At 32.5% G+C, this 27,955-nt stretch overlaps 1 protein-coding gene across 9 annotated transcripts in view; it reads left to right on the forward strand.

The window, feature by feature from the left end:
* The window catches only part of ATF2 (activating transcription factor 2), a 122,991-nt gene extending 95,043 nt beyond the window's left edge, over positions 1 to 27,948 (forward strand). For 6 of the 9 annotated variants that reach the window (XM_023499301.2, XM_031960429.1, XM_031960428.1 and 3 more), the window contains 6 exons: positions 7,474 to 7,623; positions 10,728 to 10,934; positions 17,159 to 17,204; positions 17,660 to 17,730; positions 19,605 to 19,710; positions 25,322 to 27,948. In XM_023499301.2, coding sequence (XP_023355069.1) covers positions 7,474 to 7,623; positions 10,728 to 10,934; positions 17,159 to 17,204; positions 17,660 to 17,730; positions 19,605 to 19,710; positions 25,322 to 25,548 — 807 coding nt within the window. In that variant the 3' untranslated portion in view covers positions 25,549 to 27,948. Of the gene's footprint in view, positions 1 to 7,473; positions 7,624 to 10,727; positions 10,935 to 11,380; positions 11,455 to 17,158; positions 17,205 to 17,659; positions 17,741 to 19,604; positions 19,711 to 25,321 lie in introns of those variants that run through there. The other 3 variants (XM_023499304.2, XR_004233081.1, XM_012544839.3) reach the window with 3 other exon arrangements.
* Positions 27,949 to 27,955: the final 7 nt, after the last annotated feature.

Raw genomic sequence — 27,955 nt, forward strand, 5'->3', positions numbered from 1 at the left:
TTAGTTGCAAAATAAAGATAAGTAATAGAGCAGCAGATGGTAGGATAACACCCAGGAGAAGGAGGGTTATTACTCTGATGAGCTTTTGTGGCATATATGAAATATGGATCTGACTTTTTCATAAATTGTTTCTGGAGAATATTATCTTGTTTCTATGAGCTATGATGGAGTAGTCTATTCCTACTAAGTTTTGACAGATGTGATAAGGATTTTTTTTCAAGGGTAGAAGTAAGAACTTGAATAACAGACTAGCCAGATTACTTGTTTGAGTAAATATGGCAGAATTACCATCCAGCTTGAGCAAATCTGATTGAAATTTCTTTCATTGAGTTATACTGTGTTGATCCTTGAAAACTATTTTGTTATTGCTGGATGGTATAGTGTTATATAAAGTGCCAATTTCACAGTTTTCTTAACACTGAACACTTCATTATTGCTTAATGTAGTTACACATGTTGCAAAAGATTATGCATTATTATTGTTTCTAAATTCTATTTTTAATAGTCTTCAATTCCCATCTATTTATTGTCATTTTACAATGTTTATTTACTAGAGGATCATTCACCTCAATAATGATGGCTGTTTAACATTCCTTTTCTTGTTAATTTTAGACTTTTAAAATGCTAGGATTAACTTAAAATCTTATCTTGGCAAAAAAAAAAAAAAAAAATCTTTTAACTCTCCCAATAAGTTAAAGAGGACTTCACCAGAAGCCAGGCTGTGTCCTTGCCTCATGACTGATTATGTGACCTTGGGCAAGTGCTTTCAGGCCTCGCAACTTTAGTTTCTTCATCTTTAAAATGAAGGATTGGATTAAATGATCTCCAAGCTTCTTTCCAGTTTTAACTTTGTATGATTCTGTAAAATGTACCTTGTTTGTGAATCTTTTCTTTTGTAAATATTTTTGCCTAATCATTTGGATCAACTCTGAAATTTCCTTTATAAAAATGGGTGGATTGTCTTATTAATATTAAATAATATTAAATGTTATAGTAAGTTTTTTCAATTGCTCTTCAGTGTGCAGTATTTAAGTTGATGGTATGACCTTTAAGTTGGAATGCTTATATTTCTAAAGAAACTATGTTAATAGTATTATCTCCATTGTCAGATTTTTAGAATAATTGTGCTGTTGGTATGGAATTAGGGGTGATCTTCATTTAAACTATTGTATAAACTTATGATTAATAAGCTTGAAAATAAATTGGCGGCAGACTCAATGCTCTGTTAATTAACCCTTGCAATTCTCTTCTTACATTTTATACCCAGTGGCACACCTTTCAAAGCAGATTCATGGTAATCAATGTAACAGCATGAAGCAAACAGAGTTTCCTCACTGGTACATACTGTATACCCTAGGGCAATCAAGAGAAGATAATGAATGAATACTGATGTAGCTTTTAAGTGCTCTATCAGGTAGTAACTTGCCCTACTAAAGATTATTCAAGAGAGTGATGTTTATGTACTTCAGATTCCCCTATGTGCTATAACTGTATTTCATTAATGTTAAGAGTTAAGCTATTTTAACTATAAAACTTTTATATGCTCCTTGGTTCTATGGTATGTTCTTCCTAGGAAACTCAAAATGTTTGAGCCAAACTAATCGGTTGTGCTTCATCTCACTATCATTTGATGTTAGATATAGAGAAGGCTCAGATGAACAGTTACTAAATTATATGTTATTGTTGTAAAAATTTGGAAATTTTTTTCTGCTTTTGCCCTCTGTATATTCCCCAAGGCAGTCTCATCTTCATTGTTTTCAACTAATTACAGTTCAGGTTTTGTTGTTCCTGCCTAAGTCCACATTTTTCCACCTATGGCAACTTTAAGCATTACTTTAAGCTACTCATGTCTACATCATCTTACAAACCTTCTCAGCTCACTAGTGTTCAGTTTTTTATATCTCAGAACTACTGCTGCTTAAAACCATGGAATGTTAGAACTAGTAACGAATTTAGAAAACTCCTTTCCTGCCTTCTCCTGCCTTGACTTCACTCCATTCACAATCTTTATTTTCTGGTTATTCAACTATAATATGCTCTTCTTCTGAGTCTATTACCCCCTTTTCCTTTTGCCTGTCAAGCCCTAGCACTAGATTAATGTATACACCTTCACTTTTCCAATTAACATTCTATTGAACACTGATTAGGTCCACTACGAACTTATTAACTGACCCATATTGTCTTTTATTATTCTTTAAGTGACTGTCGTGATTCTTGCAGTAGCTATTCCAAACATCTTTCAGTTTCCCAAAGTTGATTTACTTCTTATTTTGCAGCAGAGGACTTGACCTCTTCTCTTCCACTGAGAAAATAGAGACCATCTAGACTACTACTTCTTTATATCTTAAAATGTCCAACCTCCACTCCCCTGGTATTTTCATCCTTTCATCCTATTTCATCCTTTCATCTCTTGAGGAAGATGATGGACCTTGACCTTGCCAAAGCCAGTCGTTCTGTCTTTGGATGATCCCATTCTCCCTAATCATCTGCAGTCATTCATCCTTGATTATTTTCTTTCTCTGTCTCAATCCCCCCCCCCCTCTCTGTCTCAATCTCTCTGTCTCTCTCTCTCTCCCTCTCCCTCTTCCTCTCCCTCTCTCTCCTTCTTCCCCTTTTCCCCTCTCCCATCGGTTCCTTCTGATACCTGAAAACATGTCCAAATCTCCCACAACCTTTTACTTCAAAACTAAAACAAACCAAATCTTTCTTTAAAACTTTGCTTCTTGTCCTCTTAACTTTTCTTTCATCTCCTCTCTTTTCACAATTAAATTCCAAGAAAGAGTTGGTTGTATTTTTTTTTAACCTCCATTTTCTACTATGTTCTTAACCTCTCCCAAAATGACTTCCTTAAATCTTGGTTATTGATGCTCTTTAAAGCCATATTTGGAGCCTTTTTTCATTGCTCATCATCTCTGAAGTAGGCCACTTTAGACACTGTAGACCTTCCCTTGGATTTTATATCCCTTTGTTTTCTATGATGTTGCTATTCTCTTGGTTTTTGTCTTATCTGTCTCACTAGTCCTTTGAAGTCTCTAAACAAGAGCAAAAATAGCAATAATGATAGCTAGCATTTGGACAATGCCCCTTTACGAATATCGCCTTACTTGAGCTTGATATCAGCCCTGGGAATGAGCTGCTCTTAGTTTTACCCAAGGTCACTCAGCTAGTTTCTGAGACAGGATTTGAACTCAGGTCTTCCTTCCTGACTCCAGGCCCAGTGTCATATCTACTGCATCACCTAGCTGCTAATGAATCTTAATCATTTTGTGCCTACTGGGCTTAGATGTTTCCTTGAGCTTTGTTCTAGTCCCTCCTCTCTTTTCTCTGTTCTCTTTCCCATCTTGATGTCATTGCCTCCATGAATTCAGTTGTCTTCTCTATTTAAATGGCTTCCAAAATGACATATCTTGTGGGTCATCTCAACTTGTTTAAAACAGAACTCATTGGTCTTTTCCTTTTTAAGCCTCATCTTCTTCCAAGCTTCTTTATTTCTATTGAGAGCTCAGATAACCAATATTCCCAATCCAAATATCATCCTTGACCTTTCACTCTACCTTCCTTCTCATTTCCCAATCATATATCAAAGCTTACAGATTCTGCCTCCACAACAACTCCCACTAGTCCCCTTTTTTCTACTTATTTTCCACTTCAAACCCTTGTTTTTTCTTCCTGAACTATTGCAATAAACTCCTAATTGATCTCCTTGCTTCTGGTCTCTCCTCTTGCAATTCATTTTCCACACAACTGCAAATTAATATTCCCAAGACAGCCTCTTGCTTAGAAGTTTAGAGTAGTACCCTCTTGCCTTCAGCATAAAATGCACACTCCTTAGCTTGACTTTTAAAGTCTTGTAGAAATTAGATTCTGTACGTTCCACCTATTTCATATTTTTCCTACCTATCATACTCTTCATTCCAATCAGACTTACCAGTAATAGATTTTTTGAATTTAACATTTTATCTTCAATCTCTGTGTCTTTATGCAAGTTATCTTCCATACTGGAATGAACTTCCTCTCTTATCACCTCCTTAGAATCTGGAGTGTTTTTTCAAGGCTCACTCAGGTTCTGCCTTCCAGGGGAGGTCCCACTCCCCTACCCCACTTTTTAGACCTACATATAGTATTTTCTGAGTAAAATGTGGACTCATACACAAAGGAATGATTTTTTTTTTGTACCTTTTTCACATAAGCATTTTCATAAATGTTGTGATAATAAAATTGGGCCACCCAACCATTATTTGTGTAGTGTTAGGAGTTGAATCCTTGAAATTATTCCTTTAGCAACATATAATTCATTTAAAGTTAAAAGCAATGAAAGAGAGATGATTTTGTAATAATCTGTTTTATTCTAGTTGGAAAAACAACTTTACTTAGGGGAGTCAGTCTCTACTTGCTGTCAAGAAGACAAAGATTTGAAGTTTGAATCCTTGTTTAGATATACAGTATCTAGATGACCATGAAAAAATAATGTAACCTCTTTCAGACTCAGTTTCCACATTTGTAAAATGAGATTGATAATAGCACTTATCTTTAAGCTTTTCCACAAATGAGATCTATAGCTTTTATTAGTAGTAGTATTCCATCTCCTGCCTTTGTATTTTACAAAGGCTATTCCCCTATGCTATACCTAGAATGTATTCTGTCATCCTAACCACTAAGTAAAACCCCTATGTTTTTTCAAGGATCTTAATTTAGGTGCCATATCCTATGAATGACTTTCCAGATTCCCTTAGTTAATATATTCTACTTCTTAAGTTTATCAAGTATTTACTTAACTGTGCAAATGTTATACCTACCTCCCACTAGAGTTTAAACATCTTGAAGGTAGAGACTGTTTTTAACATTTTCTTTTTGTCATTCCTTAATTCCAGGATGAATGAATGAATCCCAATAATCTATAACAGTTGTGTTTTTGAATGAGAAAGATTTTATATTTTTCTTCTCATAATAGCTAGTTTTCTACAAATATGCCCTAAAATCTGTATTTGAATTTTTTCTTATAGCTTGAGCAATTTAATATTTATACCTTTGTATAAACCTCTTTTTCAAATGTGCTCTGCTATGGAAACAAGTATCCCATCAATAGGGATTCTAGTAACTTTTTCACCTTTTCTTTGGTTGTGAATCTTTTTCTGATGTGTTCAAAGTTTATGGGATGTGGGCAATTACATTGAAAAATTATTTTTAAAAAAGATAAAGCTTTTAAAATACTTTAGGCTGTTCATATTTACACACAGCATAATATTTATCCTCATCAGCTGAATTGAACAGGGTAGATGTAGAGTTGGAAGGGACCTTACACATAATGTAGGTTGAACCTTCATTTTATAGATGAAAAACCAGAGGCTGAGAGTAGTTCAGTTCTTTATTTATTAATGAGATGGCAGCAACCTGTAGCAGCAGAATTCAAAGGAAATGTTCAGGTTTCTAGAAATACCACTTTTACTAACCATTGCTTTATACCTTTTAAAAATGCTCTCTTGAAAATAGTAGTTTAAGGTCTCAGTTTTCAGGTATATTTTAAGGATATATGTGAAGTTATAATTTGTATGGGTACTCATTCCTCTATGATTTAGCAGATTTTGTTGTTGCGTCATGATTTCCAGGCCCATGATATATGAATATCTGAACTTAGATATACTGTTTCCTGGGCAAGACAAACCATTCCATCGCCCAACCTGTATCAAAACTTATCTAGATTGTTATAAAATATTCTAGTATTTGTAGTATGCTGGTAAAGTTTTTAAGAACCTAAGATTAGTCAGTCAATAAATATTAAATATCTTCTTTGTTCCTTGATACACTGTGCTAAATACTTGACATACCAAAAAAAAAAAAGGCAAAAAAAAAATTTTCTATTTCCTAAGAATTCACAGTGTAATGTAGGAGACAATGTGCAAATAAGCTGTTTGCAGGATAAATTAGAAATAATCAGCACAGGGAAGGCCCTGAAATGAAAGAAAATCAGGAAAGGCTCTTCCCCCCCACCCCCATAGAAAGTGGAACATTAGGAGGGACTTGAAAGAAGCCAGATGAGGAGGAAATCACTACGGTCATTTATTAGTAGAGCAGCCCTAACATTGTCTACTTATTATCATGATGTAAATGGGCCTTTATAGGATGTTTACCTAGTAAGTCTCTGACTTGATTGTTGCATGATTTTTATTTCACATTTGGAAAGGGAAATCATAAAAGCTTCACTAGAATTTGTACATATTATAGCGTAATGGAGAAAAGGGTTGCCCACTCAAACTTTGGAAAATATTGAGTTAATTGAGGAACCAATTTCAGTCATTTGATAAATATAAGTTGTAGTTATTGAAAATATTATGCAGAAGATACAAAGAAATATGAAGCATAGACCTGTCCTCAGGAAACTGATAGTCTCATTGTCACGGGATCAAGAAATAGACTTGTGAATTTGGTTACCAACATATAAGGTAGTAAATGAAAGACCAAATGAATATTCAAATGTCCAACTTAACTTGCCCTTACAGAAATAAATAAAATATTATCTATATTTACTTCATTATAATATCAGATCCAGAGATATTTCTGAATGTGATGACATCTTTGTTCAGGAGTAGAAGCAAAATGTGATCATGAATTTGGTATTCATCTTTACTTGAACCCAGAGTTAGTTTGAATATTTAGAATGACCTTATCATTCTTTCTTAAGGATTATTACAACAATTAAATGGTAAACAACAGATTCAAAAGAGTCATCCTCCAGCAGCAGCTGGAAAAACTCCAAGGCTAGATATGAGTTTTCTTGCAGATGCTAGAGGACAAATGTTCTTGTCCTAGAACAGTGAATTAATGAGACAATAAATGAGCATTTGCCATTTATCATACTACTAGTGAGAGTTCCAGTTCACATGTGTATATACATGCACATTTGTGTGTGTATGCACATATATTCGTTTACAACATTGTGGTTAACTGTAGAAGGTATTCTGTTCAAATAAAGTTTAGATGATATTTTAATTAATGACAATTTCTTTTATCTCTAGAAAGTTGGGCACTATTAATTTTGATTTCTGTGTTAGTAAAGTTTTTGTTTTTCATAGAACTGCCTTAAAATAGTCAAGTCAGAATGAAATTTAAACATGTGCTTCCTTATTAAAGTTTATCTCAAAAGACTTTATGGATCTTTAAAAGATTTTTGATTCTATACATGGTACTTAAGGCTTATTTTAAATGTTAGCCTAATTCTAAATTAGTTTTAACAAGATTTGAATGCCTACAGATTTAATTTTTTTCTTTATGGCTTTGCCATCTAATGTAGCAAATCAAAACTCTATAAACTGAATAATTCTTAGTTGTATTGTCCTAGAAAATTTTCTGGTGTTTCATTAACCAAAGAAGTAATTTATTAGACTTATCTCTGCTGTTTCTGTTTGTGTGTTTGGGGTTTTGTTTTTCCTTTTGAAGAATTGGGCATAATTATTATAGTATGTGTTTTAATTTTCAGAGATTAAAAGCTGCTTTGACTCAGCAACATCCTCAGGTAACAAATGGAGATGCAGTCAAGGGACATGCAAGTGGATTGGGTAGGACCCAGTCAGAGGAATCTCGAGCACAGTCATTACAACAACCTGCTACATCCACTACAGAAACTCCGGTATACTTCATTAGACAACCACTATTATTGTTTATCTTGTATTATGTTGTGATGCTGCTGTCCTTCCCCTTTTTTCTTTTAAAGGCTAGCTTGCTATGATACATGAACGAAAGTAGTCTTTAAAGATGAACTTCTAAAGGAATGTTCTATTGTTCCCAAGTATAGTAAAAGTTCTAGGGAAAAACATACTGAAAATATTAATGGTAAATTTTTAGCAAATATTAGTGTCTCTGTCTCTCAATCATACACACATACACAAATGTAGACATATATATTTTTTAATATATATATATATTTTTTTTAAAGTATTAATAAATTGCTTTGTTTCTTGAATCTCATAGAATATTGCTCTTGTTTCTCTGTCTTTCTGTGTCTGAGTTTCACAAAAAAGTTTAATTCAAAACATGAGCTTAATGTTTTTCTTTTATTTTTATTTTTTAACCCACTCCACCCACTACATTATCTTCTATCACCCCTTCCCCCTTCTCTTATTTTTTTCCTTAGGAAGACATCAGCTTAATATGAAGCAACATATATGTTATACCATATGAGATATATAAAGCAATAATTTGTTGTGTAATGGATCTCGATTTAAATGAAAGGTATAAGTGAAAAGGATCAGTGTTCATATAAATCAGTAGTATTCACAACTAATTCAACAGGAAGTGTTAAATCTTTAACCCTGATACCAGTAGTAGAGAGTCTGAAATTTTAGAGATGGAATTTTTTTTAGGTGATCATCTATTCTAAAATTTTAATGAATTTTTGTTTGGAATATCTTCTGCTAAAATGGCAGAATTATTATTTGTATACTTAGTTATCAGTTGATTCTTTTAGCCTCTCCTGGGACCTCTTTCTTAGGAAACTAATGTTCTGTTTCCTCCTCATCTGAACTTATTTTCCTAATGGTCACAGTGTCCTGTAGTTTTGCTTGTGTAAAAGGACTGATGGTGTATCTTACATTGGAGGTCTACACTTGGGTCATGACACTGGTAAGGGGTTTCTTCAGACCAGAAGTTCTATGAAATCCATGAATTGGTTTTATTTTTTTCACATTTTGAGAATTATAATTTAATTAGTTTTCTTTGTAATCCTTTGTATTTTGTTTTATGCATTAAAAAACATTTTAACAAGGGGTAAGATTCACCAGACTGCTAGAGGGCTCATTTCATTTAAAAAAAAAAAAAAGAAGAAAAAAAGAGGGGGCAGAGGGGAGAGGAGATTAATAATCTCCTGTTAAAGGAAAAAGCAGTCAGTGAGATCTGACCTCTTTAATAAAGCTCACCACCTAAAAAGAAAGAGCTTCTAATATGTGTACAATATATGTAAGCTCATATGTATGCATTTATTATGTAGCAACTAAGTAGCAATCACTGTTCTGGGCTCCAGAGATAGAAGTTAGCGGGGAAAAAAAATAATTCTCACTCTCAGGTAGCTTATATTCATTGTACGGAGGCAGGGAAGAAGAGACTATATATTCAAAGTGTCCGAAAATTCTTGGTGCAGTTATAAACTATTAAAACTTATAACTGCACTAAAATTTTCTGACACAATGAGCACATACAGAATATATGGGAAGGTATTCAATAAAAAATAATTAAATACATATGCTATTTGTCCTTCATTCTCAAAGAGGACCATGATATCAGGGAAGGGATGCCATGACATGCAAGTGAATTGGATTTAAGTGAGGGAGGATCTGGGTCCAGTGGCAAGATATAGATTCAGGACGACTGGAGATGACCCTGAATGCAGTGGGAGACTTTAGTCTTTTTGAACTAAGATCTTCGGCAGGTTTCAGTTTGACTGAGGCCATGCCCATTTAGTGATTAGGGCTTGATAAAAATTGAGACAAAGAATGGCTAGCCTCTTTCACCTAGTTAAAAATATAAAATACCTCATTAAATAAATCTGGGAGGGGAAGACCCTTGTGTTTTTTCCCCCCAAAAAAAAACAAATCACTATTTGCATTTATTCTGAGCCAATCAGGACCCAAATGATGATCACTTGGGACTTGGCCTGAGACTTATTTTTGGTCAATCTATGAGAGTCATAGTAGTTTTGGTTTAAGAACTGCCTTAAAATAGTCAAGTCAGAATAAAATTTAAACATGTGCTTCCTTATTAAAGTTTATCTCAAAAGACTTTATGGGTCTTTAAGAGATTTTTGATTCTATACATGGTGCTTAAGGCTTATTTTAAATGTTAAACCTTAAGAAAAAAATTTAGTCAGTAAACCCTTAGATTTCTTGAAGTCCTCCCAAAAATGTTATTAAGAGCAGCTGTAGGCAAGGGTACGGTACTCTATGTGGACAGAGGGCTAAAAGAGAAGAAACAAAAGGAGGAAAGAAAAGAAGGAAAAAAGGGAGGGTCCTAGCATTTGGGGAAATTAATATTTTGGTGCTTGAGCTGAGTCATGAAAAAATTGAAAATTTTTAAATCCAGCATGGGGATGGCCAGTGCAGAATCGTGAAAGCCAGGTTAAATATGTATGTTTAACTTGATTGAAGAATACAGAAAAAGGGTTATGTCCATTGTGTCTTAAAAGCTATTGTGACTAAGTTGTGTAGGGCTTTAAAGCTAAACAGAGGAATTTACATTTTATCTTAGAGGCAATAGGAAGTTGTTGAAATTTTAGTATGGGAATGACATATTCAAATCTTTTTCTTGATTAAAAATTCAATTTTATATTAATAATATATGACTATATACTGTTTGAAGAAGATTTGACTATCCTTGAATTAGTGGTTTGTAATCATAGATGCAACTTTTACAGTAATATATCAAAAAATAAATATAATAAAACCTGTTAAATTATGTATAGAGAAATTAGGATTATATGAAGAAGAAAATATTTTAATTAAAAGAACATTTGCACCATTCCCCTGAAAACCTTTTATAACAATCTTATCGATACTTAGCATCTTATAAATCATAAATCAACTTACATGCTTAAAAATAAAATCCCGTAGCTAAAGCCTGATTACCAGTTTTTAGCCTTGGTCCCATGTATGGGAATTGGATGATAGCAGTCTGCTTAATGATATAATGAATTTCTGTTAACTATTTCACTATGTATAAATAAATATATTTTGTTTACTACAGGCTTCTCCAGCTCATCCAGCACCACAGACACAAAACACAGGTGGGCGTAGAAGAAGAGCAGCTAATGAAGATCCTGATGAAAAAAGGAGGAAGTTTCTAGAGCGAAATAGAGCAGCTGCTTCAAGGTGCCGGCAAAAAAGAAAAGTCTGGGTTCAGTCTTTGGAGAAGAAAGCAGAAGATTTGAGTTCATTGAATGGCCAGTTGCAGGTATGGCTTATACACATTTTATAACTAAACAAAAATTTCAGATTTTATAGTTAGCTTATCCAAACATCATAGAAGATAAACTTCTGTTAAATTTTGAATCTGTAATAAATAATAGCTTTTAAAAAACTTATATCAGAGATGAAGTAATATCTTTTTAAATAGCATCCAAACTATTATTGTAAAAAGGCAACACCAATAGAGAGATGAAAGAAAACAATGTTTAGCTATTTAGGAAAAATGGGTCCCCATCCTGGCCAGAAACTTCTTTTTAAGGTTGTGATATAAATTAATTTAAAATTAAAATAAGCATTATTGCTCCTAAATATTTTTGTCTTTTTTTTTTCTTTTGGTTTGTATCACAACTATGAAATTGCTTCAGTAGAGGTTTCTTGTTTTTAAGTTCCTTTGTTCTTTTAACTGTAGTTTGTTTTTTGTTTTCTTTAAAGTGAATATAGTGCTCGTGAAAGGTGCCAGATTGACAGCACTGGAAACTGAAGGCCTCTATTTATCCACAGACCAGGTACAATACGGCCAGTGGCAGTGCAAGCTTCCGACACTGCCCTGCCATGTGCCTCAGCTCCATTTCTGAGAGACCCATTGCGGTTCAAGCTTGTCTAGTTCCCATCCTTGTCTAGTTTTTTATTTCTATATACAGATTGCCAGTAAGGGTGCCATTCAGTACCATTTCTTTTTAGTGATCTTTTTAGTGCTGTGGATAACTCTCCACTAGGAATCTATGTCAGCTATCCCACTACATCAAATTAGGCATTACAGTAGGGGCTTTAATTATTGATAATGTAGTTTGAATTTAGAATCATTTAATATCAGTTAAAAAAAATTTAGTTTGCCCAGCTATTTTTTCCCAATTTAAAACAAATCTTTTATATATTTATAATTGAACTGAGAATTTTTTCATCTTATACCTGCCTTTCAAGATTTTTATTAATATGCTTATGTATTTATGATAGTTTAAAAAAGAAAAGAGATCTTATGACTTGAACTTTGTTTTACGTTAGGTGAAATACTTTTAAAATTTTGTTGATGTAGGTAATTTTGAATAATATTATTATAACTTGGATCTACAAAGTGTTTTGGTAGTGCTTTTTAGTTACTTATCCTGTTTTTTAAATGTATTGCTACTATATTGACCTTAAGGACTTCTAGTATATGCTAGCTGCCATATTACATTAACATGTTTTGTTTATATGGAGTAAATAAAAATTATTTGGGATAGGAGACCTAATCCAAATAACACTTAAAAAATTCTAAATATAAGGTTTTGAGGGGAAAAGCTTTACTTAAAGAAATGAAATGTTTGTAGGTGGTAGACTAGTAGTATGATCTGCTATAAAGATACTCTAAAATAATTTAAATAGTGAGTAAATGTTATTTTAAATATTAGTGACTAAAATTTTTAAGTTAAAATGATGTAAATTAATTTTCTTTTTGCCCTCTTCTAACAAAATCATCCACCTGAATTTTTGTTTAGTATTTAATTCACTTGGTTTTGAGACTGTGCCAGTTTTCTGCCTCAAGCACATATTTATAGCAACATTAACAACTTTTAATGAGATATTGATGTATCCTTAATTACACTGCAGTACTAGTGGCCACTGCTATAATACAATAGAGCTTTATGTTTTTAGAAAAAGTTGAGGATTCAGCATTCAAAATAAATGAATTCTTTAGTTTTCAGTAAGCTAAGATTCAGATTTTTCAAAAACTACTAGTTTCTGATTTGGATATGTTACCTTGATAAGGAGTAACAAGAAATGGGAGAGAGGATAGTTTCATCCTCTTTCCTGATATAATTTTAAGACTGATCTCTGCAATGAAATAAATGTTAGACATCCAGTATAACAAAGGAAAAAATAGTAAGGGGAAGGACTCAAAAGTGTGATCTCCTTGCCATAGAAAAGTACCTTTAGCAATGGAGATCATTTTTTTTTAATTTTACAACTTTATGATGTTAAGGGAGTTCCCTGGGCCATTGATAGAATAATTGACATGCCTGGCCAATCCTTCTAAGATATGAGACTTGAACTTAGATCTTCCTTACTTAAGGATTATTATGTCACATTGCCTTTCAGAAAAAAATTAATAATATAAGAAATGTTTTTATTGAATTGTATAATTTGGCTTCCAGAGCATAGAAGGTTAACATGCTTGTGGTAGATTCAGGGGAAAGAAATTTCTTTCAGTGAGCCAGCAGCAAAACCGTTAACTGTGAAGAACAAAATGACTTGTAAAGAAAATTGAATGTCAAAGAAATAATTAAACTATACTTTATGTGAAAACATTAATCAATCCTACATTTCCTTAATAATTCTTCACTTGACATGCTGGCATAGCTGATAAGCATTGTGGGCAGTAATGACCCATGATTTACTTATATGCTGTATTCAATAGTAAATCTAATAGGTTTTGAGGTTTGACTTCATATTTTAAGAGACCTGCTTTTTAAGATTTAATAGTTCATATTTTCTTTAATACCTGTCTAACTCATATGTAGTTTAGCATGTTTCAACTTTCTTTTTATTTGTTTAAACAAATTTGAGGGGTTTTTTTGTTTTTTGTTTTTTGTGAAAGTATTGTTACTGATCTAGAACCAAGCCTTGAGTAACTTTAGTTAGAAATTGTTAATTTTTTAAAGGCAATATACCCATTGATTAGTACCTTTTGCCTGAATCAATTTTTAAATTTTTTTCTGTAGGGAATTACTTTTTTATTTAAATGTTATTGCTGCCTTTTGTACTAGTTCTGTCTCATTGATTTTCTTCAACCTTTTTCAGCAGTGTACCCTTATCTGTAGCAAAACCATTTACAAAAAAGCCACATTCCACATTCATAGCTTGCCTATATTTTATTATCAATCCTTCAGGACTGAATTTATAAGACTATTATTATTATAGTTTATTTTCATGTTTTAAGTAATTGCCCACTGTTAATTTACGCAAATGATTTTATCTTGCTGGGCCCCTGTTTCATTTATGAAAATGAAATTATCTAGATGGCCTCCAAGATCCTTTTCAGTTCTAAATCTGTGATCCTCTGTCACTTGGTTTGTTGTCTTTTAAGTTTTTATTGGTGTGGAAAAAGAATAGAATCTTCCTTTTACTAAAATTAATTTCCTCACATTACCCTCATAATTAAAATATTGTGAATGTGCAGCATGTTAAGCTTTTTAAAGTTGAAGTAATGCTTAAAGTTGTGTGGAATACATACCTGCTTAAAGCCTAGGTTGTTGTTGTTATTATTTTAAAGAAAATAAAGAAAAACAAGGTAGAATTTAGTAAGTGAATTAAGACAGAAATAAGTTGGGTGTTTTTTCCCCCTGTTTTTCCTTGTGGGATGATGAGCACTTTTGTTTCACACTAATATGTAAAACAGGTAAAATTTGTGTTTCTTGATCTTCTATGGTATGGAGTAATTAGATCAGATTATTCCTGTCAGACTAGACATTTTCAAATTTCAGAACAATTGACAGTATCATTAAAACATTTTCATTCACTCTTGAGAGTATTTGTATATGCTTCCTACTCATTTGGAGTTTTATTAAGTTTGATTTTCTTTAGTGTATCTCAACAATCATGTTTTGTTCTTTGAGAAGAGACTAATTTTCTGTATACTTATGAATTATATACTGCATTTTTACTTAAAGTAATTTCAAATCTTGAATTATTACTGGTTCAGTCTAGAAGCATAGATTGTTAAAACTAGATAGTCCTTGGGGCAGGAAATGTAGAATAGTGGGAAGATTGTTGCTCTTTGTGTTAGAAAAGTCAGATTCAAGTTCTGGTTCTCCAATTAATACTGTTTTGCCTCAAGTAGCTCATTTTTGCTTTTCTGAGTTTTCTGTTTCCTCATCTGTTCAAAGGGGATAATGGTGCTTGTGCTATGTACCTCACAGAAAGATTGGCAGAAAAATTCTTTGTATGCATTAAAGCACCACATAAACATATACTGTTATTATCTTCTAGTAATTCCCTCCCCTTGTTTTACAGATAAGGAAACTGAGACCCAGAAGGGTGATGCTCACACAAGAAAATTAGTGGTATGGCTGACAACCAAGACTCCTATCTGAAGTGCCCAAATTGTGCTATATTTCTATATATTTTGTTGATGTGTTGAAAATTATATGACTTTATCAAGGATTTCATTCTGTTTTTACTAAAGTTTTAAATAATTTAGATATTCTCTATCAACCAGTATAAGATATTATTTGTAAAATGATATTTCCATCACAACTTTGAATAGTTGTGCCTAGTGATTAGTTGGAAAAATTGTTACATAATAATTGGGTATGAGTAAAAAGAAGCAATACAAGGAAATAAGTTACCCAAAGGGGGGAAAAACTATTATTAGTTCTCAGATTTTTAAAGTAGAGGTAGTCTAAGAAAGTTCTAGATGACTAGTCAGTGTACCTGGCCATTATACCATGACCAGCCATTCAGAGTAAATTGATTATTTTTAGTGTGATTTTTATCAGATTGAGATTTTTTTCATATGAATAATATAAATAATGTTTTAATATGATCCAGCAACATATATATCCATAGTAATGGAGGAGAGCAATGGTGTAGAAAATCCAGAAATAATTTATACTTGACTTTGAACTTTTTTACCATCTTCATTTCTTAATTATGTTTTGTTTACGTTAATATTGGGTTTTGGTCAATTATATATAGCACTCTTTTATTTTTCCAAATGCTTTCACATCCATTATCTGGAAATCAGTGTACTGTCTCCATTGATTGAGAGTAGGGAAAGAGCCAGAAATGGACTAGAATTAAGAGAAAGAATTTATATTAATTTGTGAATTATGGAGTTATTTGCACATGGTGACTAAGAAGTTTTTCTACAGTCCTTGGTTTCCATTTCCGTAGTCTTCAACAATCCTGTTTTTCTCTTGTCATATCCCTCTGTTATGAACTTTGATTTTCATCTTCTTTGTAATTGATATTCTTTTAAGGAAAAAAAGAAATGATTATATACCAAATTAACCCCCTTCCTGACGTAGCAACATCAACCAAGATGTTAAAGTTAATCATCAACTAAAGTGCTTGCTATACTAGTTCCTGTATCTGATGCTTATCTTTGTATAGAATTGTTTTTCTCACTAGTACATTGAAGATAATACAGAGTAAGCTGTATTTTATTTGGGTAATAGTTATTTACCCAGTTACTTACTCCCCTTGCCTTACCATTTTCCAGGATCTGCCCTTCTGTGCTCCCTTTTGCTAAAGAGTGCTGAATTAGAGTTGGGCATCGACAGTAACTCCCAGGGTGCCCCTAGACAAACTCTTTACACACCTTGACCTCAGTATCTTCATCAGATGAGTTGAAGCAGATGTTCTCTCTAAATCTGATCCTCTACCATATCCCCAATTCCAACTCTGCCTTTAAACTGCATGACCATGGGCAAGTCATTTAAACTCTATGAGCTCTAGTTATGACCCTGTTGACAAAATGGGTATACTACAATTGCTTCCTAATGTTTCTGCAAGAATAAGATGAGCTACCACTTATCTTTTATTATTGCTGGCGCTTTTAATGCTACTATTCTTGGGTTTATAATTCTACTATCATCACTGGCTTCCCAGTGTCCCTAAGCCTATGTCTTTATCCTTGAACTCACCTGATTTTTGTCTTATGTCCAAGCCTTACTTGCTACTCATTTTACCACTGTTCATAACTTGCATTATAGTTAATAGAAATTAAATCTATTTGTAGGCGGTATTGACAAGAATAGTCAAGTTTTGCACTTTAAGTTTAAAACTTTAGTAATTTCTGCTAATTATTAATTATTCTGCTAATTATTGAAAAGTTCACTTTTGATTGTTTATTCATAAACCAGGTAGTTTAAATTAAATGAACAGTTATAATACAGTGGTTGGTTCTGAAGCACAAAAATGATGATCTCATTGTTTTAAATTTTTAATGACTTTAAATACTCATCTTTAATTTGGACAGTGTAACACAATTTAGGAATTTAGATTAGATAGCATAAAAATGTTTTTAAAACTCCATGAGGAATTATCATTGAATCAACTTTTAATCATGATTACTAGTAATTATCCTATCTCTTAATTTATTTTACACATTCAATTTATGGTAAATGTCCATATCTTTGTATGTGGAGGAGAAAATAATGTAGAGTGTAATTGTTTTTAATTATGATCTTAAAATAATGTGTAATTTTGAATCATTCACTTGTACCTTAGGCATGTGCTGATGTATGTTTTAACAATCATCTTCCTGAGAAAAAAAGTATGTATGACAACACTTTTAAGTTTAATCTACATTATTCACATTCTTTCCCTTCACATTAAGTCTACACAATCAACAAAGCAAATAATCAAGCCTGATTTGTAGCATTTGCCAATTTCCAAGTGTAAATGATCACCATGAATTTATCAATTCCTTCCCTTTGAGTTAGTTACAGCACACTCTGGCTTAAACTTTTCCCAGTGTAATTTTTCTAGTGGTATAGCAAATTTGGTGTGAGCTATGATGCAGATAATGAAATGATGGAAATCTCCACGTAGTTTCCCCTCACACCCTTTCAAGTACTTCTTTGGTTCCCTTATTCTCTGGATATATGGTCATTATGACCTTGTATATAATGGGAATATTTTCTATTGTTATTTCAGAGACATAATCATTGAGAAACAAATCACATACATGTCAGGTATTGAATTAACTCTTGATTTATTTACATATAGATCCTTACATGTTGGGGCAGCTTGATCCTTCCATTCAGGTCTCAGGATCAAACTGGCAGAGTCAGGATCAGGTACAAAGAGGTGTGTGAATGGAAAAGTAGAGGAGTGAGTGTGTGCATATGCATGTGCATATATGTGTGTGTGTGTGTGTGTGTGTGTGTGTGTGAGAGAGAGAGAGAGAGAGAGAGAAAGAGAGAGAAAATGAATGAGAATGAGAATACGAGAGAGAATGAGAATGATTTTTGGAAATATTTTGGATTTTTCATGCCACTACTGACTTTAATTAGTACAGATACTAATAAAGAATTGACATTAGTTATACAGTAACACCTTGTTTTTATTTGGTATTTTCAGAGAGTGATGTGCTTCACATAAATGAATTTGACAAATAACTGATTTATTGCATTAAGCACCAAAACTAGGAAATATTTCTTCACAATGTTTAAGTACATCTCTGTCTCATCTCCGAATATTCTGATCTTAATATAATATTTTTTGATAACTTCAAGTTATCATTATGAATATAATCTATTGGACTATGTTCTAACAATGTCTTTGGAATTTACTTAGGTTTATAGAACTGTCTGCTCCCATATGAGATCCATATGATTTCGGATAGCTTGGCTTTTCTCATTCTTGTATATCAACCTTTTATAGTTTTAATGTCTCTTTCCTCTATTGTCTCGTTACTTTTCTTGTCTGTGAGTGAGCCTTCTGATGCCTTTATATATATTTATAAACTATCCTATGGAGGGAAAGCCCATAAATTTGAGACATTGCCATTTGCTCTTCAAGAAGTATTTCTTGTCTTGCTGATTCTAGGTTCATAGTTTTGAATGGTTCAGGTTGCTAGAAGACTAATAGTCAAATAAATGAGACATTTCCTATAATTAGAAATATTATCTTTATATGTCCATTGCTAATTACATATTATTGGTAAGTAGCTGCTACTCATTTATATAGATTATAGTATTTGAATGGTGATATTAAGAAAAGAGTAGGAGTGTTAATATTTCGATCAGAGTAAGGCCACTTCCAGGGGATACTGCTGTTCATGACCCATAGGAGGTACTGTTTACAATATTGAAGAGCTTCATTGAGTGGGATAGAAATCAACATTGGACTTTCAGTTTTAATTTTATCATATGGAGCCATTTAAGATGTTTCAGATGTTCATCTGCTATTCATACATGGTATCTAGTTTCTAGGTTATTTACCTGAGATTTCAGCATTTAGCATGATAATTTTAATCTTTAAGATGGTTGCACATTTCCCTTTGAAAATTGAAATATGTTTGTTGTTGTTTTGTTGGCTTCTTTTAAAAGTAGAACTCAATCTGTGTAAATACATTCCTGAAATGTCCAAATATAGACTGAAGAAAATTAATGGAAGGGTTAAAATGGAAGATAAAATGCACTGAAAGTGGATGGGCACCATAAACTCTTGAAGTTTAGTCAGGACCTCCAGAGCAAGAAGGAAAACAAATATTTTTCTTAAAATTGGATATGGAACAACAGTATTTCTAATATTATTTTTTAATGCTCATATATTATCTTATGCAAAAGTTAGTTTTTCAGGTTTCCTTTACTTTCTCATTGTTTCTAGTTTTACAGTGAAGGTAAATACATTTAGTGCAGTTTGGTTGAAGAAAGCCTCCAGAAGCCACAAACTAGTGTGAGAGTAACTTTTAGGAAAGAAACTTGCTGTCCACAAATTTAGAAGCATAGTGCATGGATATGGTCCTATCAGATTTATTAAAGTTTGCAAAGTTTTTGCATGTCTAAATACAAAAACTAATTTTGCTAATTAAGTATTTAGGTAACATTCCTATATGAGTTGTGAAGTTGTCCAACTTTCAGATATTAATACCTGCTTGCTTAAAATAGTAAAATGTATGTTTTGTTTGACTCTGGTAAGGCATACAAAGTTGTTTCTTCATCTCCAGAGTGAAGTCACCCTGCTGAGAAATGAAGTAGCACAGCTGAAGCAGCTTCTTCTGGCTCATAAAGATTGCCCCGTGACCGCCATGCAGAAGAAATCTGGCTATCATGGTGAGTAATGTCCCATTACCCACAGCCTGAGGCTGTGTCAGTGAAATACTGCCAGTGAGAACTGAACTAGCATGAAAAACATGGAAACAGCATTTCTAGGATTTAAGATTAAATACAAGGTTGTTGAAGAAGAGGATTCTGCCTGTGGTAATTTAAACCTAGTTTTCTAAATGCCCCAAATTCAGATTTTTTTTCACTTTTCTGTGGATGCCATCTTGTAAGGTCGTAGTTTTCTATAGATAAATGAAGTTTCCCAATAATTTTCACAGCATTGGAAGTACTAAAGAATAATATGTGTCTTTTCATGGCAGTACATTTTCTTAGATTGGCAAAGTGAAATATCACCTCTCCATCCCCAATTCTCTAATGATTTGAGTGGAAAGCAGCTGTCCTTACTTAACATTATATCCAAAATAGTGAATCTTATAACAGTTGTCATTTAGCAGCTCCTTTATTCTGTCTTACTAGATTCCTTGAATGTTTGGTGTATTCAGCATTGTGAACTTTGAAATTATTCCTTATAGTTACACAAACAGAAAACAGCAGTTTAAACTGTGAATTTCCTGTTGAGAGAAAAGCCATTTACAAAGAAATAAATGCTTTAAGATTTTGTGTTCAGCATTTTAAAGGTTAATTTTGCTTTTCCTTTTGAAACTTCATTTTGGGGGGAGGATAAAATGCACAATGTTAGAACCAGCTGCTGCTGTTGAATAAATGGCCAATTTTGTCCATCGTACACAAATTTGTAACAAATAACAAAGCTGGGAATGCATTAGGCAACATTCATAATATATAACCCACAGCTTTCGTTTTTATGATTTAGTGATATTTCAGGATATTTGTAAATGTGAAGATTGTTTCTGCCATATGTAGCCACTTCATTTTAATTTGCCAGTGTCAGTAATTCAGAAGAAAAGAAACATTTTCTATTGCATGCAAACAGTTCCTCAGGTGCTTGCGATAAAACTTAATGGCCACCATCTTTACTTGTAGTCGTTGTAAGCAGTTTCATCAGAATGGGCAATATTTTTTAATTTAAAAGATTCAAGAGATTTAGTAACTCTCTGTTGCCATATATATTTAGAACACTGATTTTTGTCAGTTTTGAGCACATAAATCTCAGTCCTTTGATATCTAGTCATTTTGACAGAATAGCAAATCTCATTGTGAAGTAAATTGGAACCATATAGAAATATGTTTGGGATTTATATTAACAATGATTGCTGCAGGGATGAGACTATTATAGCCCCCATTTGACAGAAAAAAATAATTTCATATAGAAACTTGTGGGGATAATATTATGCATACATGATTTTCCTAACAAGTGAGGCTTTCTTGAGTTTTGATAGTTTAAATATAAATGTATACTTAACTTTGGGTTTGAATGAATATCTTAAGAGTTAGAAAATTTACTAATAACTTTAAAATTGCCAGCCCTCGTTTTTTTTTGTTTGTTTGTTTGTTTTTGTTTTGTTTTTTTTTTTTTTGGTTGTTGTTGTTCAAATCATTTCAATATTGTGTCCAACTCTTCATGACAGGAGAATTAAGACAAACAGGGTTAAGAGTTGTCCAGGATCACACAATAAAAGTCTAAGACTGTTTTTGAATTTGTCTTGGTGCTCTTATACACTGGGTCATTTAGTAACCCTGGTACTCAGTTATCAGAAACAAATGTTTGTTTATCTTCTATCTATCTCTCTGTCTAATATAAGTACAGTTCCCAGTTTCTTCCTATCATCTATCCCTTATGTTCCTAGGAAATTCATCCAAGACCAAGTAAAATAGCTGTTTGAAAAATTAAATGGACAGGAATTGAATGTATAAAAACAGTATACCATTTGATTATGGAATTTAACAGAAGAATAAAATTACTTTTTGTTGCTTGGAGTTATCCATGCTGTTGTTCCCTTTCTTCCTCTCAATGTGAGTTTTCAAGAGTTGACAAAAAAGTCCCAAATATCTTGACAATGTTAAGTTAATTTTAATCTTTAGGTTTTGGACTGTAACTGGATTAAGTAAAAATTTTAAAATGCCATCAATGGTACATAACAGTTTGACTTCTTTAAGACAATAGAAGGTGAACAAGGTGAACAAGTTACATAAATGAAGGATTCATTTACAATTTGGAGAAAATGAAGGAGGTTATTAGATACTTAACACAAATTTTTAATGCGGTACTATATAGATATAATGGCATGAAAGTAAGTTGGTTTGCATAATTTTGTATACACACTTTTGTATATAGGACAAATCAGTGAGAGTGTATGAAAGTATGTTGAGACAAAATAAAGAATAATTTAAAAGAACAATGATATTATGAGAAACAGAACAGGAGAATGATCTTATGTGATTATAAATCATACTCTCCAGATTTGGCACTACTAAAATATTTGCCAAAAAAAAATTGTCCTTAGGAAAGATTATAATTGGTTTTTTGTTATTTTAAAATAATATGTACCAGTTAAGAGCATGACAATTCATAGGTTATTGGAGTGATCAAAGAATAGAAAATATTATTTGTTTCAAATTATAAAGTAAAACATACTTTTATCTCAAGCAAAGTTCAGAATAATAAACAAGATGCCGCACAGTTACTATTTTTCCTGAAGTGTTCCCAATGATCTCTCTGAGGCTTTATTGGTGATTGTAAATATTGATCATTTTCCCCCCTCACATTCTAGAACTGACGATACTAGTCTATGCTAATAAACAAATTTAACATACAAATTTTGCTATTAGGAATTTTCTGAATCAATATCCTGTGCTTAAAACTGTGAAACTTTGAAGTCTCATAGTGATATTTAAATAAATGTATTTTTCCTATTTGTTCATTTTGAAATATTTTTTCCAAAAAAAATTTTTTTCCTATGCCCTTTATCTCACTCAGATCAGCCTCATTATTTCTGCAAGCCACCACATTCCTTCTATTGATATAGAATACTGAAGCAGTGATGATGGATCTATGTATATTTTAGTGTCCTGTTTGATTAAACAGTTGTTTTTTCTTTACAGTTAACTCTGTTGTGTCAAATAATCTCTAAATCTGAAATTTAGAGGTCCCTTCCCACTTTAATTCTATGATAATCAACAATTTTTTTTGTTTTTGATGAGTTTTTCATGAGAAAATTGTCAAGATTCCTGCATATGAAAGAGTTTCCCTTCTCTATTCTCCATTAAAAATACTTTTTTTGCTAGTTGTAGACGGAAGATCTGAAGGATTTTATAAATGATCAATGCATTGATTAATCATGAGTCCAAAAGAATGAAGATGGAGCCATACCACTTTTCCTCCTGACTGAGAGAGGTGATAAACTTAAAATGAAGAAAGAAATAAGCATTTTTAGATATGGCTGGTGTGGGAATTTATTTCTACTAGAGTGTGCAGCTTATATTTGGGGTCTTTAATTTTTAGGTCGAGGGTTTTGTGTATGAAGGTGGGTTGAGTTTTTGATTGGATTTTGTTTTGTTTTGTTTTTGGTATAGTTTGTTTTTTTCCTAAATAGAGCATAAAGCAGCAGAGAGAACAGATTAATAAAATAAAACTTTTAAAGAGTAGGGGGAAAGAGTTGCAAGAAAGTCCAGAAATGACTATGAATTAAGCAGCATTGACTTTTTTTTTTTTTTTTTTTTTTTTTTTTTTTTTGAAGCAATAAAGGTTAAATGGCTTAATCCAAGGTCATATAACTACTCTCTAAGGTTGAATTTTGAACTCAGGTTCTCCTGACTCAAAGCTACTTCTTTATCCACTTATCCATTTAGCTGCTCCCAACTGGTTTACTGTTTTGTTTTTTCATTTTAAAAATGAAGATAAGGAAAATGTATGTGTGCATGTACATGTGAAATACATATATGTAAATTAACCTCAAATGATACCTTTTGGGGAATACATCTATTATAACTAGTTTCAGATGTCTTTTTAAAATTTTCTAAGGATCATATATGACTAATTCTGCCAGTGGAGAGTTCAAAGTTCATGGAACTTTATTTTCAAACTGTCCTTCCCCTGCAGTAGGAACCTCAGGCCTGATGTCTATAAGGAATGCCCTAAGTGAAGAGTGCATTTCTCAGTGGATTTTTGAAATACCTATGTTGCACTTCCCACTCTGCTACCAGCTGCTATGACCTTCAGCAAATTACTCCATGCACCTCTGTGGGATTCAATTTCCTCGCATTATTGCCCTTTAAGATAAAATACAAACTATTCTGTTTGGTATTTAAAATTCTTCACAGCCTGACCTCTGTCTACCACATACTTTTTTCAAGGCTTATTTTAAAATTTTTACTCTTGTCACTCAATTTACTTGTTCCTCACAGATGATTCCCTTTTCCTTCCTTTCTCCTACTTCTCTTCCAAGACCTGAGTCTCTTAAAACCTTAGCTCAGGTATCCAGCTGCTAGTGCCTTTAACTGTCTCAGTTTATATTTACTTTTTTCTATGTTGTTTCCATCTGATTGTAAGTTTCCTTGAGGGCTCTGTAATATCTGGCACATAAAAAAGAATAAAATGCTTTTGATGTGCTGTAAAATAAATAAAGGGTTACTCGCAGGTGGAGGGATATCTTAAGAAAATGAAGGTGAATAATTTTTTAAGTCCCCTTACAATTCTAACATTCTTTGAATTTAATTCTACTAATAACATTTATTCTAGGAAAACAGAGGAGTATATATTTGCCGACCTGGTATAAAGTATTGCTTTTCACAGCTAAATTCTAAATTTAAGAAAATAACATTTTCATTCCACTAAAGGAATAACGGAAGCCTATTTGTCCAGACAGCAAACTTTTGAATAGCCTTTTTTGAAAGTCTATTCTGTTGTTGTATCTAGAGTTCTAATGTGGATTTTTAAAAGTCTTAATTAATTCACATAACTGTAACAGCTGCTGGCATTTAGACTCTAAATATTGCTTATTCTCATGTGTATGCATCATTAGAATCAGGTGTTGTAATCATCCATTGCTGTAATAGTCAAAATCACTGCTGTTCTAAAAATGTAGAGGGAATAATTTAAAAACTTACATCTCATATGTAATAGCTTATTGTGGTATCTTTTTTGCTACATAATAAAAATTTTTATCCTAAAACCAACAGCTATGTATATGCATAGAACTAAGAAAAAATGTTTTCTCCCTAATAAACTGATAAATAGAAATGTCATTAAGGGGTTTTAAGTGACATATTTTGGCAACTTGTCCCCTTCCTTTAAAAAAAAACCCCATTAAACAAATATTTCTGGAGCTCCTACTCTGTGCAAAAACACTATAACAATTCCCCTTCATCTTAAAGATGTTTTAAAGAAAGCAGTGTCTTTGGACCACAAAGCACTATATGAATGGAAATTATTTGCTACATTTGTGCCTTTCAGTTGGCCATTAAAGATATGGTCAACTACTTTGAGAGGGGAGGGGGATTTCAAGGCACTATATACTACTACTGGAGGGAACAGAGGGATTGCCTCACTTAGCTTTATTTCAGTATGTCACACCTGCTCCTAGATAGTCAACAATTAATCTTAAAGAAATTTTTAGTAATCTAATGTTCAATGGCTCATCCTGCATACCTTACCATTGTTTCATTTGAGAAAAGTAAAAGCTTTATTTTTTTTTTTTCTCAGCTGCTGATAAAGATGATAGTTCAGAAGATATTTCCGTGCCAAGTAGCCCCCATCCTGAAGCGATACAGCACAGTTCCGTCAGCACGTCCAATGGAGTGAGTTCAACTTCCAAGGCAGAAGCTGTAGCCACTTCAGTCCTTACGCAGATGGCGGATCAGAGTACAGAGCCAGCACTTTCACAGATTGTTATGGCTCCTCCTTCTCAATCACAGCCCTCAGGAAGTTGATTAAAAATCTGTATTGCAACAGTTTTAGATATTAATGACTTTAAAGGGAAATCAATGAAAGACCAGTCTCCATTTAGGAGAAACCTATAGTTGTAAAAATTATTAATTTTTTTAAAAATTGAAATTAAAATTGGCTCTAAAGATTGAGATATGGGAAGATGAAAATAAGACTGAACAAGTTTCTAGTCTCTGTGGAAAGACTTTTTTCTTTCTTCTTTTTTTTTTTTATAAATATTGTTAGATTTACTAGTTCTTTTCTGTGCCCAATGTGTAAAGTGTGTGTATAGTACAGTGTGATTTATTTCACTTTTAATTTGATGTTATTATTTTAGCAAATATGAGGATATTACTAAATTTCCCTTCCCATTCCCCTGTTCCTACCTAAGTATCCTTTACCCCTCAACTGTGATGGTAGTATTGTTATGTCATTTATACCAAAGTTCTGCATAGTCCCTACTGACTTTGTAATATTAACAAGGTCATAAAGCACTAGGCAAGAGAAAGATAGTAACGGTTAAATTTGCTTTTAATCTTTTTGCCTTTTTTATTTTGCACATTGTGAGAGGAAGAACCATTGGAGAAAACATTTGCTTTATATTGTATTGTGGGGCTTTATTTGGATTTAAAAAATTTTTTTTTAAATGTCAATATGGTATAAGACATACAGTACCTTTTTATGCACATTCTTAAACTAGATCAGGGTCATTAGTTTAAAGGTGTGGGGGATTTGTTTGTTTTTTTAAAGAAATTAAAATGTTATTAGTATGTCAACCTTTATCATTTCAAATCCAAATAATAAAAGTATGCAGTTACCCTACTTTGTGAGGCTAAAAGACAGTAAACATATAGTGTATTATACAGGGTTATCAGATATCTAAAGATTTTTGAAATTAACTTGATCTTTTGTGAATTTCAAGTTACAAGCTGAGGAGTTTATGCATAATCAAGTATGGTATGATCACCAGAAAAACCTAAAGTGACTACACTAGACCACTCAAAACTTTTTTTTGTCATAGTCTTGTACTTGCAAGCTAAACTTGTACTTAATCTTGTGAAAGCACTGTCATCTTTTAGTAGCAAATTTTGATACCTTTCTCGTGGAAAAATCAGTATATCTTGAAAACAATGTAATTATAATGTGGAGTATGCGTGAGTGTGGGTGTGCACGCGTGTGCGCTTGTATGGATGGTTCAGTAGCTTATGCCAGCAGTCTTTGCTTGAGTGTTTAAAGATGCCTTCAATGTGATGCTGGCTAGTAGATGATTGCAGTTTAGAATGTTGTTTCCGTGCGGACTTGGATAACTAACATTCCATGGTGTTGTCTGTTACTGATGAGATGATTGGAGGGACACTTTTCTCATTATCCAATCATCTATAGGATATTGAGTTTTCTAAATGTGCCATTATCTATTCTTATTCTGCACTTATGTTCAAAATACAATACAATATTTTACAATAGACAAATTGTTTAAAAAAAATTAGTAGGTGTATGCTTTCAGGTAAGCAACTTTGTAAAATAGCTATAAAGCATACCCAGTAGCAACTTCTGGCGTTCAGGCAGGATTCCATTATGTAAATATAACATGGATATCTGTAATGCTTCTATAATAAGTTGTGTAGTTTGTTCTTCCTTCTACATGCTACACTATCTGCTTGATTGACATTTTAAAAATCTGTATGGAATGTCCTTGATGATTCTAGGAAAAGAATATGCTTTATATAGTAATCCAGTCTTTCTAAGGTCAAATCTACAAAAGCATCCAAATTATCTGAATACCCCTCTGGGACTTTTAAATGTAAAGATAATAGGAATTCCAAATATGTGGCCTATTAAAAATAATTTTAGTTGGCAATACAGCATCTAAAATTTTTGGTTTTAGCTGATTTCATAGCTACAGTTTAATCAGTGCAAATAATTTCTCAGTAATAATTTTGCCACAGATATGCAGAGAAGGAATTGATCTCAAAGGCACAAAATATGAATTCTGCAAGCAAGTTATATACTTCCTATTTTTTATCATATTTTTTGTGGGTTAGGTAAAGCCTCATTGGTTCACTCTCTTGAATGCTTCAAAGCATTTTTCTTTTTATTTATAAGTTTTTTGTTAATAGAACTCTCACAACTGTAAAATAAAATGACATAGATGTAAGGATATGTAAACAATTACTGTACTTTACTGAGGTTAGCAGAATTTTCATTATAAAGCAATCTGTATTCAGCAAAATGAAAACCATTATTAGTTGTACAAATTCCGTTTTGACTTTAAGTATGTCACACTACTTCTGTAATTAACATTTGGAGTCTTTACATTTAAAATGTTTCACAAACTGTACTGTTTTCTTTTACATGCAGTTTGCATGAGTAAATCATCAGAGAATAAAGTCTATCTTTAAATTACATTCCTAA

Source organism: Sarcophilus harrisii, chromosome 3 (assembly GCF_902635505.1).
Source record: "Sarcophilus harrisii chromosome 3, mSarHar1.11, whole genome shotgun sequence".
In the NCBI taxonomy this organism is placed as follows: Eukaryota; Metazoa; Chordata; class Mammalia; order Dasyuromorphia; family Dasyuridae; genus Sarcophilus; species Sarcophilus harrisii.